The sequence below is a fragment of the Psammomys obesus genome, unplaced genomic scaffold (assembly GCF_907164565.1).
Source record: "Psammomys obesus unplaced genomic scaffold, mPsaObe1.curated_primary_1811, whole genome shotgun sequence".
NCBI classification, from domain to species: domain Eukaryota; kingdom Metazoa; phylum Chordata; class Mammalia; order Rodentia; family Muridae; genus Psammomys; species Psammomys obesus.
In genome coordinates, this window is record NW_026590062.1 from 22,909,116 (window position 1) to 22,920,182 (window position 11,067).

Genomic DNA, 11,067 nt, shown 5'->3' on the forward strand with positions numbered 1-11,067 from the left:
CAAGTTGAAACTGGACAGGGTGGTGAACAGCTGTAACCCCAGAACCTGGGAGATGCCAACAGCAGTTCAAGGTCATTCTCAGCTGGGCCTCTTGAGACTATCTCAAAAGCAAAACAAAACAACAAATCTAGTTGTAGGGAATTTTCAGTGTCAGGCCCTTGCCTCCTGCCAGTCCAGGTTCCCAATCAAGACAGTCACTGTCCTGGCTTGTATCCTCCTAGGAGCTGTCTTTGTTTAAACGTTTATTGTGTGTGCTTGCAGGCACAGGCCACCTCCTGCATGGCAGCGCAGAGGATAACTTGTAGTATTCAGTTTTCCCCTTCTACCTGTGGGTCCTGACGGTCAGGCTTAGTGGCAGGCACCTTACCCACTTGGCAGTCTTGCCTGGCCTTGTTTGATTCTTGTCTTGTTGGGAGATAGAACCAGGGTCTTGTGCATGCTACTAAAGCAGTCTATCCCTGAATTGCACCCTTAGCCCAGGCTAGAGGGCCTGTTTGTGAATTTGATATGAACAGTACTGTTTGACATTGGACTTCTTTCTGTCAATGTTACTAAATTATGAACTTTAAAAATCTGAACTCTTGGAGCCAGCTGTGGTGGCATACACCTGATTCCCATCACTTGAGAGGAAGAGGCAGGTTGAGGCCAGGCTGCTATCTGGAGAGAGTTCCAGGAGAACCAGGGCTACATAATATAATAAGATCCTCTTTTCAAAAAAAAAAAAAAGGTGGTGGCGGCGGCGTGTGCATGTAACCCCAGCTCTTGGAAAGCAGGGGCAGGCAGATCTCAGTGAGTTTGAGGCCACCCTGTCTACAAAGTGAGTCCAGGACTGCCAAGGCTACACACAGAGAAACCTTGTCTCAAAACAAAACAAATAATAAAAAAAAAAAGAAAAATAAGCTATTGGAAATCTGACTATTCAACACTGAGGTAAAAAGCTGTCACGTTAAGTCATTAATTTTGTGTGATGTGTTCCTCCTGTGACAAAACACTAAACAGCAAAACAGAGACCAAAACAAAGGCTCGCAGCCTAGCTCTTCTGCGCCATTCCGAAGCAGGACCCCATCATGCTTTGTGTCTGCAGTCTCACGTGTGGCACGTGCTGAGAGACGCTCAGCGCATGCTCAGCGCATGGTCAGCGCATGCTCTCTGCTTCAATCACGTGCGTCTCTCGTGCTCGCCCCCACATACGTCCGCCCACGCCTGACTCGCTGGAGTAGTTTCCGGTGGGGCGTTTGGCGACGGTTGAGCCGCAAGATGAGCGTCTTCTCGCGCCCCAGGAACGGAATTCCACCGTCGCGAGACGACTGCCGGGTACAGAGCGGGGGTTCGGGAAGCCTGGGAGCTCGAGCTGGGGAGCACCCGGAGCGTGGCCATGGGTGGTAGCCGAGGTCCCGGAGCCCTGGAAGGGGACGACGTCCTGGGCCAGGTGAGGGTGGGAACGTGGCGCTGGCCTGAGGACATGGGCCAGGTGGCTTCCACCTCTGAGGCTTGCGGCTTTCTCTCTACCAGTCTCCCTATGAGCGATTAAGCCAACGGATGTTGGACATTTCCGGGGACCGAGGTGTGCTGAAGGACATCATCCGAGAGGGCGCCGGCGACCCCGTGACACCCGACGCTTCTGTCCTGGGTATGGTGGCCGCTGGGCTGCTCTTGGTCCTTGGGGAACTGTGGTTTAAGTTTTGTTTTGTTTCGTTTTGAAATACGGTCTCATGCAACTCCAGATACTCCATCTCCTTTTCAAGTGCTGGGGTTATGGCTGGGCACCACCGTGTTTGACGTGGTGCTGGGAACATAGCCCACGCCGTGTGCACCTTGTTGATTTAGGGTATTCTTTGTTCCAAGGTGCTGGGGATTGTGTCTTCAAGTAGGTGATTGCATATTTCCAAAATAGGGTGTTTTCTAGGACTGGACATGTTCTCCCTGAATGGAGAGGATTTGGTTTTGAGAAACAGGAGTCACTATATCCCAGGCTAGCCTCAAACCCTCCATAACCAAATATAACCCAAAAGTTCTGTTCCTCCTGCCTCTACCTCCCAATTGCTGAGATTACTCAATGTATGCCACCATGCCTGGTTTATGTGGTGTTGGAGATGAAACCCTGGGCCTCACACATGCTAATCAAACATTCTGCTAACTGGGCCGCATCTTTTGTTAGTTTGTTTTTGAGATGGGCTCACTGTGTAGCAATAGCCCTGGTTGGTCTGTTTCTCAGTATGTAGACCAGGTCAGACTACCCTCAAACTCAGAGATCTACCTGCCTCCACAGCACTGGGATTAAAGGATATCCATACTCTTTCTAAATCTAGTCAAACTGACAACCAAGATTAACTGTCAGAGTGGTCATGCATCCTGCAGTCTTAAGTAGTCAAGGAAGGCTTCCTGAAGGAGGTGGACTGCCAACCTGAGACCTGAATCACAAGGAAAACAGGCAAGAGAGATGAGAGGGGGAGAGAGAGAGAGAGAGAGAGAGAGAGAGAGAGACTAAAGTAGCACCTGCAAAGGAGCAGGAGACATGTGTGAGGTCATTCTAGTGCTGGGGAGATGGTGCAATGGGGAGAGCACTAGGTGCATAAGGGCCTGAATTTTAATCTCCAGCACCTGTGTAAAAAGCCAGGCATGACCATGTATGTGTGTGACACCAGCAGTGTGGGAAGAAAGGGACAGGAGGATTTCTGAGGCTTGCTGCCTGCCAGCCAACCTTCAGTTTCACTGAGAAACTGTCTCACCAAGCCCAGCCCCCCCCCCCCTTTTTTAAGACAGGGCTTCTCTGTATCCAAGGCCAGCTTCAAATTGCCACTCTTCCTGCCTCAGCTTCTGCAGAGCTGGAGTGACAGATGGCTATCACCCTGACCTGCCTCAGGTTTTTAAGAAGTAAAGCAGGCTTCTGACCACTTTTCTTTATGCCATGGTGAACAGTTAGCTAAGGCTCATCAGGAGAGCTCTTGAACCTCAAGAGTTGAAAGTCAGATATTCAGAACGCCACATGAAGCTTTTCTGTGGGCCTGGGTTCCAGGCAGCCTAAACTCTTTGGTTTTTTTTTCCTAGACAGAGTCTTGTGTCTGGTGCTAGTGTAGAATTTGCTGCATTGCTGAGGCTGCTCCAACCTCCACTTCCCAAGTGCTGGGATTACAGACTCCCACCATGCCCAACTACTTGTGGTGTTTCCCTGTGTTGTTGCTGTCTTCCAGAATGTTTTTCTCACACTTGTGCTTCCCCTCCCCCTCATTCTGCCCTAGTGAAATATTCTGGATACTTGGAGCACATGGACAAGCCTTTTGATTCTAACTGCTTCAGAAAAGCACCCCGGCTGATGAAACTTGGAGAAGGTAATGTCATCTGGACAAATGATGGCCATGTTTTAGGACTGTCACAGTGTCCAGAGAGCAGGTTTTTACAGTTGGTAGCTGAGTTTGGATTTCAGGGAGGCACTTGGGTTGTCTTGTCACTTTTCTTTTGGGGACTTTATTTTTGACTGATAGCCCACCTGGCAAGGTTATCTTGGCATCTTAAGTTACCCACTGGACATTTTTTTTTCTATCCTTGATGTTTAAAACTTTTATGCATACGTTTCCCACAGGTGTGTATGTGCCCAGTGCCTGCACCCAAATATAACTCCAGTTCCTGAGGATCTGATGCCCTCTTCTGGCCTCTGTGGACAATGCATTAATGTGGTGCACATACATACAGGCAAAACATATACATTAAAAATACACGTAAAAATGAAGGAAAAAGTTTTAGTTAGGGTAGATTACCAGCATTGAGGGCAGAGAGTTTCAAAGAACAGACTATGCAACAGAGATGGAGCCTGCAGAGGTGGCATTGGAGAAAACAGGACAGCAGAAACAAGACTGAGCACCGAGTTGGGCACCCAAACTCTAAAGGCTGTGGGCATACACACTTGGAGTAGAGAACAACAGGTAGCTGTGCATAGGATGCTGAGTGAGTTTTAGCTGAGTTCTCTGTCCTTTCTTCCAGATATTACACTCTGGGGCATGGAGCTGGGCCTGCTAAGCATGCGCAGAGGGGAACTGGCCAGGTTCCTATTCAAGCCAACCTATGCTTATGGCACCCTAGGGTGCCCACCCCTCATCCCTCCAAATGCCACTGTCCTGTTTGAGATTGAGCTGATTGACTTCCTGGATTCTGCTGAGTCAGACAAGTTTTGTGCACTCTCAGCTGTAAGTTCCAGACATTGGATTTTCCAGCACTTTCTGAAGGGTGGGATTAGATCATGTTTGGGTGGTGTTGTTAGATCACCTGCCCCAGGTTTCACCTGGCCTCCTGTACAGTGATGCCTTCTCTCTTCTGTTTGAAGTAGAGCATGCTAGGTAGTGTAAGGTATAGATTGGCTCCGTATTAGTGGTTTGCTATTTAGTTACCCTCTGCTTAGTTCTCACTACAAGATGGTGACTACTTTTCAGGAAGTTAGGCGCTGGTAGCTTAGTAATGATTGAGGCTTGAGGATGTGACTCAGTGATGGAGTTCTTGCCTAGAACCCCCCCCCCCCCCCCCACTAAGGAGTTGGGGCTTCGTAACTCAGCAGTAGAGTGACAATATTAACAAGCCCTAGGTTCCATCCCCAGGACCATAAAATCAAGTTAGAGAATTGGTCCCTCAAGAACTGAAACAGGCTTTTACTAACTTGACATGATAGCTGTGACATGAGGTCCAAGCTGAGACAATCTCAGAAAACTGGGAGATAGAGCCACAGTTCTCATAACCCAGGTCTTGGTGACCTTTCCCTCCGCAGCCCATAGAAGGAGAGTTTGTGATCCCATCAGCAGTCACATGCATCTTTATGATGCTTCCTCCATCGACTGCATACGGAGTAGTAGGTGTGTATTCATTGAAGGCTTTGATACTCTTAGGGTTTGACTGCTTTGAAGAGATCTCTTATAAAGGACATTTAATTTGGGCTGGCTTACAGTTTCAGCGGTTTAGTCCACTGGAAGCCTATGGGGGCCAGGGAGTGGAATGTGGTGGTTTGAATAGGTTTGACTCCCATAGGTTTGACTGCTTAGCCCAAAGGGAGTGGCATTATTAGGTGTGGCCTTGTTGGAGGAAGTGTGTCACTATGGGGGTAGGTCTTAAATGCTCAAGCTACACCTAGTAAAACAAATCCAGTCTCCTCCTTGCCACCTGCGGTTCAAGGTAGGATGTAATTCAAATTCATGTTCAAGAACTCTCAACTCCTTCCTCAGCACTATGTCTACCTGCATGCTGCCATCCTTCCCACCATGCTGAAACGGACTAATAAACCTCTAACTGTAAGCCAGCCCCAATTAAATGAGTTGCCTTGGTCATGATGTCTCTTCACAGCAGTGGCAACCCTAAGACACTTCATAATAATTTGGCCTTCCACACTAAACTGTCAGTGCCTCAAGTGATTATCTCACCCTTTCCACATCTTTCCACTAAGTAGACGTTCTTCATTCACCTGGGATTCTGATTTTGAGGCTCTGATATGAAGCCAGGGTTAACAGCATGAGCATGTAGAACCCCCAGAGCATTGAGCCATCCAAAACCTGCCAAATTATTGATGCATAATTGGTTTGGGCTGGGCAGGCTCCTTCAGTTTCTGTGGATGCTTCTGCTTCTGGGGAAACTGAGAAGGATCACTGCAGCCACTATCACCTGCACTGCTCTGTAGATGGATCGCTTACACACTTATAGCATCCACCTGTGTGGCCTCTGCACCCAAAAGGCAGTAAGCACAGCTCATGGTCCAAGAGGGAAATGTTGATGACTATAACATGCCTGCCATTATGCCCTTGGGGCTTCTGGCTCCATGTCACTGCTCTTGTTTTTCAGGAGCAGCAAGAACAGTTTCCACTTCAGAAGGTCCTCAAGGTAGCAGCAACTGAGAGGGAGTTTGGCAACTACCTTTTCCGCCAGAATCGTTTCTGTGATGCCAAAGTGAGATACAAAAGGGTAAGAATGCTCTTGTAAGTGTATGATCCAGAAAACTTCTATCTTTAAATTGTTTATGTGTATGACTGTATAGTCTGCATGTATGTCTGGCCCCACGTGCATGCCTGGTGACTTCTAGGCCAGTAGGGGACATCTGATCTCTGGGAATTGATCTCCAGAAGCTGAAGTTACATAAAGTTGTGAGCCACCATGTGTTGCTGAGTATGCAAGCTAGATCATCTGGAAGAGCAACTAGTGCTCTTAACCTCTGAGCCATCTCTCCAGCCCAGAAAACTTAGAGAATGAGCTTCATCTCTTTTGCTGCTCTTCATGGTCAGCCATGATAAAGATCATATTAAGCTGGGCCTGATGGTTTATGTTTGTAATCCTACCACCCAGGAGTCTGAGGAAGGAGGATTGCAAATTACAGGCCAGCTTGGGCTTCTTAGCTAGACCCTGTCTCAACAAACTGAAAAAAAGTACCTGGGGAGATAGCAGTGAGTAAGTGTGCTTACTTTATAAGCATGAGGATCTGAGTTCAAATCCCAGCACCCACATAAAATGCTGGGCATGGATGCTGCAAAGTTGTTTTTTTTTTTCTTCAGTTTTTCAAGACAGAGTTTCTCTGGGTAGTCTTGGCTGTTCTGGACTCACTTCGTAGACCAGGCTGGTCTCCAACTCACTCACATAGATTTACCTGCCTCTGCCTCCCTGGGATTACAGGCATGTGCCACTGTGTCTGGCTTGGAAAGATGATTAATAGTTAAGAATATTTGCTGTTCTTGCAGAGGACCCCAGTTTGATTCCCAGCATCCATATGGCTCACAGCTGCCTATAACTCCAGTTCCAGGGAATATGATACCTCTTTTGACCTCTATGAGTTCCTGTACCTACATGGGACACATCTGTTTATATAGGAATGCACACTTACACATAAAAGTTTATTTTAAGCCAGGTATGGACACATGTATGCTGCAACTCTAATATTGTGGGAGGCGGAGACAGGAAGATTGCTGATGCTTGCAGTCTAGCTCTAAGTTCAATGAGAGATGTTGTCTCAAAGAACAAGATAGAGCAGTGGTCCTCGACCTTCCTTATACTGTGACCCTTTAATACAGTCCCCCAACCATAAAATTATTTTTGTTGCTACATTATAACTGTGCTTTTTGCTACTGTTAGGAATTTTAATGTAAATATCTGTGTTTTCTTTTGGTCTTAGGTGACCCCCAGAGGGGTCTCAGTCTGCAGGTTGAGAGCCAATGAGGTAGAATGATACAGCAAGAACCTGACCTTGTCCTCTGGTCTCCTCATGTGCACACCAACCCACCCACATATGTACATAAGCGACACACACATTATATACAGAGAAAATCCTTAAGTTAAATGGAAATGACTAGGAGTAGAATAATGTTCCATATGTTGATCTTTTTTCCTTTTGTTTTTTAAGACATTGTCACTGTCTAGCCCAGGCTGGCCTCAGGCTCATAGCAAAGGGGATTATAGGCATGAGCTATAACCTCTGGCTCTATCTGTTGATTCTATTTGTGTGTCTGTTTGAGGCAGAGTCTCACTGTGTAGCTTTATCTAGCCAGAACTTGCTTTGTAGACCAGACTGTCCTTCAACTCAGAGATCCACCTGCCTCTGCTTCCTGAGTACTGGGATGAAAGGTGTGCACCATTATGTCTGCCTGTGTAACTCTTCATGCTGTGTTCCTGGATGTTTGAGTTATGAAAACACATTAAACTATGTACTTTTTCTTACCTATGTGCAGATGTATTTTAATCTGACATTTTAATAATTACCATCCTGGGGAGGTAAGAAAACAACTTGGTTGGTAGAGAGCTTGAAAGCAAGCACTATGATCTGAGTTTGATCATAAGAATTTATATTTAAGAAGAAAGAAAAAAGGACAGGTGTGGCAGTCAGTGCCTATTTGTAATTCCAGTGCTGAGAAATCAAAGACAGACATGTAACTCCAGTTCCAGGAAGATGTATGCCCTCTTCTGGCCTCCACAGGCATTGTACTCAATGCACACATCCTATCCCACACATATACATGTTTGTTTGTTTGTTTGTTTTATTTGGTTTTTCGAGACAGTTTCTCTGTGTAGCCCTGGCTATCCTGAAACTCACTCTGTAGACCGGGCTGGCCTCAAACTCAGAGATTTGCTTGCCTTTCTGCCTCCTGAACGCTGAGATTAAACGTGTGTTCCACTACCTTCTGGCACAGTTACATAATATAAAATAACGAAAATAAATCTTAAAAAGAAGCCTCCTATCTTTAATATATTAACCATGTGTCCTGTGAGCTAGCTGAGTTTCTTTCTTAGATCAGTAGTTCTGTGTGACTTGTAAGGATATAGGACTGTCCCTCCTGACCCTTTGCCTTCCCTCTTCTATGCAGGCCTTGCTGCTGCTCCATCGGCGCTTGGCAATCTGTGAGGAACAGCACTTGGTGGAACCTGCTGAGCTCCTAGTCCTCCTTAACCTTTCCTTTGTGTACCTGAAGCTAGACCGACCTGCCATGGCCCTACGCTATGGGGAGCAGGCTCTGCTCATTGACAAAAGGAATGCCAAGGCCCTCTTTAGGTGTGGACAGGTGAGTTGAAGGTAGTAGGAAGAGGGGCTGAGCAGTAACTCAGCGAGCAGTAACTCAGCCAGTAAAGTGCTTGCCAGGCATGCAAGCCTGAGAGCCTGAGCTCATTCTCTAGAACCCAGGGGCCTGGACCCTTGCTCTGGGGAGGCAGAGACAGACTGGAGAATTGGGGGATGATGAATTGGGGGAGCCCTGAGTCCCAGAGGCAGTCCTTATCTTGAAAAATAAGGAGGGCTGCTCCCAAGAAGGATGGTAGTTTGACAAACTGTTCTCCATCCATATGTGCACTCCCAACACAAATCAGTAGGTCTCACTGGGGCCACTACTACAAATGCCAATCTCCTAATCTAATGTCCTGTCCCTTCCTATCAGGCTTGCCTTCTCCTAACTGAGTACGAACAGGCCCGGGATTTTCTGGTGCGAGCTCAGAAGGAGCAGCCCTGTAACCATGACATCAATAATGAGCTGAAGAAGCTGTCCAGGTAAGGGTCAAGGGCAGGAGCATGACAAGAGGCACAATGAGAGGTGGCTGTGAGAATTCTAGTTCAATCTGGATAGAGGATAGGCTAGGAATGTTGCCCCAAGGTGGTTTGGAGACAGCCATTCTACCTGCACAGTCCATCTCCCATTGCCCTAAACTGGCTGTTTTGTGTGAGGAAGTTTCACTTCTGAGCATCTCCTTCCTGCAGATCAGCACTCCCCAGCGAGGAGTTGCCCATGCAGCTCCTTTGTGTATATTTGTAAGTGTGTGTGGAGGCCAGAAAACAACCTTGAGTATTGTGCCTGGGGCCCAGCAATTAGACTGGGCTGGTGGCTAGTCCCAGAAATCCTCCTGTTTCTGTTTTCCCCCATCCCTGGCCCCTACCCCTACCTACCCCAAACTGGAATTATAGACACACTGTACTCACTGGGCTTGTTTTTTTACATGGTGCTGAGGATCCAAACTTAGGTCCTCACTTTACCAACTGAGCTATTTCTGTAGTCCACCATGTACCATCGTGCTAACCAGGTATGGTGGTCTACTCTAATAGTCTTAGAACTTGGGATACTGAAGTAGGAAGATCACAAATGCTCAACCTGTGGTATAGAATAAGACAGTTTCAAAAACCAAAATTTGGTTGGCAAGATGGCTCAACAGCGGAGAGTACTTGACATTCTGATGCTTAGGAAGGAGAAAACTGGCCTGCAGATTGTCCTCTGGCCTCCATACATAGTGTACACAGGTACACAATAAATGTACAAAAAGCCTTTTTAGATCTCCCACAAGAAAGTAAGTCTTGAATCCCAGCACTCAAAAGGCAAAGGCAGGTGGATCTCTGAGCTCAAGGCTACTCTTGTCTATAGAGTGTGTTCCATGACAGCTAAGGCTGCACAAACCTTGCCTCTAAAAACCAAAATTAATTGTTAAAAAAAAAGGTTATACTTAACACCCTACCTATTTTTATGCAGTTTTCTGTCTTGGTGAGGTTTTTCTTCTTAACATTAAACATTCCATCTCTTTGCTGGGGTCTCTTAAGGTGTGCGTATCATTTTTATCTGGACGCAGTCTCTTTGCTCCTCATCTATTTGGGGTTCCCAGGAGCTTCCATTCTGTTATTCTCACAGGCTAGACCTGAATTTTGGGGGTTCTCACCATTCCTTAGGAAGAAACATCTCAAAATGAATGGGAGGTCACTCAGTGCAAGGGTCATTTGGCAAGACTAATGGTGGCTATGCCCTCCCAGCTGCTGTCTTTCCAAATGATAGCCTTGTGTCCAGGATCTTCCTTAGTGGCCTTAGCCTTGCCTGTCCCTGCATCTCACAGTGTTATGTCCATTGACTGCTGTCCATTGCTGACATTTCAGTGGCTGCTGCCAGATATATTCAGCCACCAGATGTCACCTTCTGCAAACCTACAAAGCTTGCCTTTCTCTCCACAGCCACTACAGGGCCTATGTGGACAGAGAGAAAGAGATGTGTCACCGGATGTTTGCCCCCCGTGGGAGCAGCTCCTCAGTGGGAGGAGACTGAAGGTACTTACAGGAATGGACACTCATGAAAGGATTCAGGGTTTCATCCATTGGGGAAGATGGTCCTCAGCCAGGCTTGGTGACTGCTGACTCTTTCCACTGAGGACAGCATAGGACAAAATATGCCGTTGGGGCCTTCCCACAGAGTGGGTCACTGAGGTGGAGGACTTGGAGTTACATTCATATTTGGGAGGTCCTGAGCTTTCTCATTCAAAGGACTTTTTTTCATGATTGGTAAAATTAAACTCTCAAATTTTCTTATAACTGAAGTCATTAGTTTTGACAGTTTAGCTGAGCTTGAAAGAGAAAAAACGAATTTCTTTGTTACTATGTTTTGGAGATGATTTACTAAGTAGTTGAGGATGACCCTGAACTTTTGATCCTCCTGCCTCTACCAACTGAGTGCTAAGATTATAGGCTTGTACCATTACCATCTGATTAATGTAGTACTGAGGATGGAACCCTGAGCCTTGTGTGTGCACTAGTGTATGCTAGGCAAGCACGCTACCAACTGAGCCACACTCCTAGCCTGTGGTGTTTGTGTTTTG

The 11,067-nt window shown here is 46.8% G+C and overlaps 1 protein-coding gene across 2 annotated transcripts; it reads left to right on the plus strand.

Annotated features, from left to right (window-relative positions):
- Nucleotides 1-1,257: 1,257 nt before the first annotated feature.
- On the plus strand, nt 1,258-10,520 carry Fkbp6 (FKBP prolyl isomerase family member 6 (inactive)). Of its 2 annotated transcripts, none has more exons than XM_055606414.1 (8): nt 1,258-1,314; nt 1,513-1,630; nt 3,240-3,329; nt 3,979-4,181; nt 5,815-5,934; nt 8,319-8,513; nt 8,883-8,992; nt 10,430-10,520. In XM_055606414.1, the coding sequence occupies exons 1-8, from the start codon at nt 1,258-1,260 to the stop codon at nt 10,518-10,520; spliced, it is 984 nt and encodes a 327-aa protein (XP_055462389.1). The 2 variants fall into 2 exon arrangements, with proteins under 2 accessions (XP_055462389.1, XP_055462390.1); XM_055606415.1 differs by lacking the exon at nt 1,258-1,314 and adding an exon at nt 1,376-1,429.
- Nucleotides 10,521-11,067: the final 547 nt, after the last annotated feature.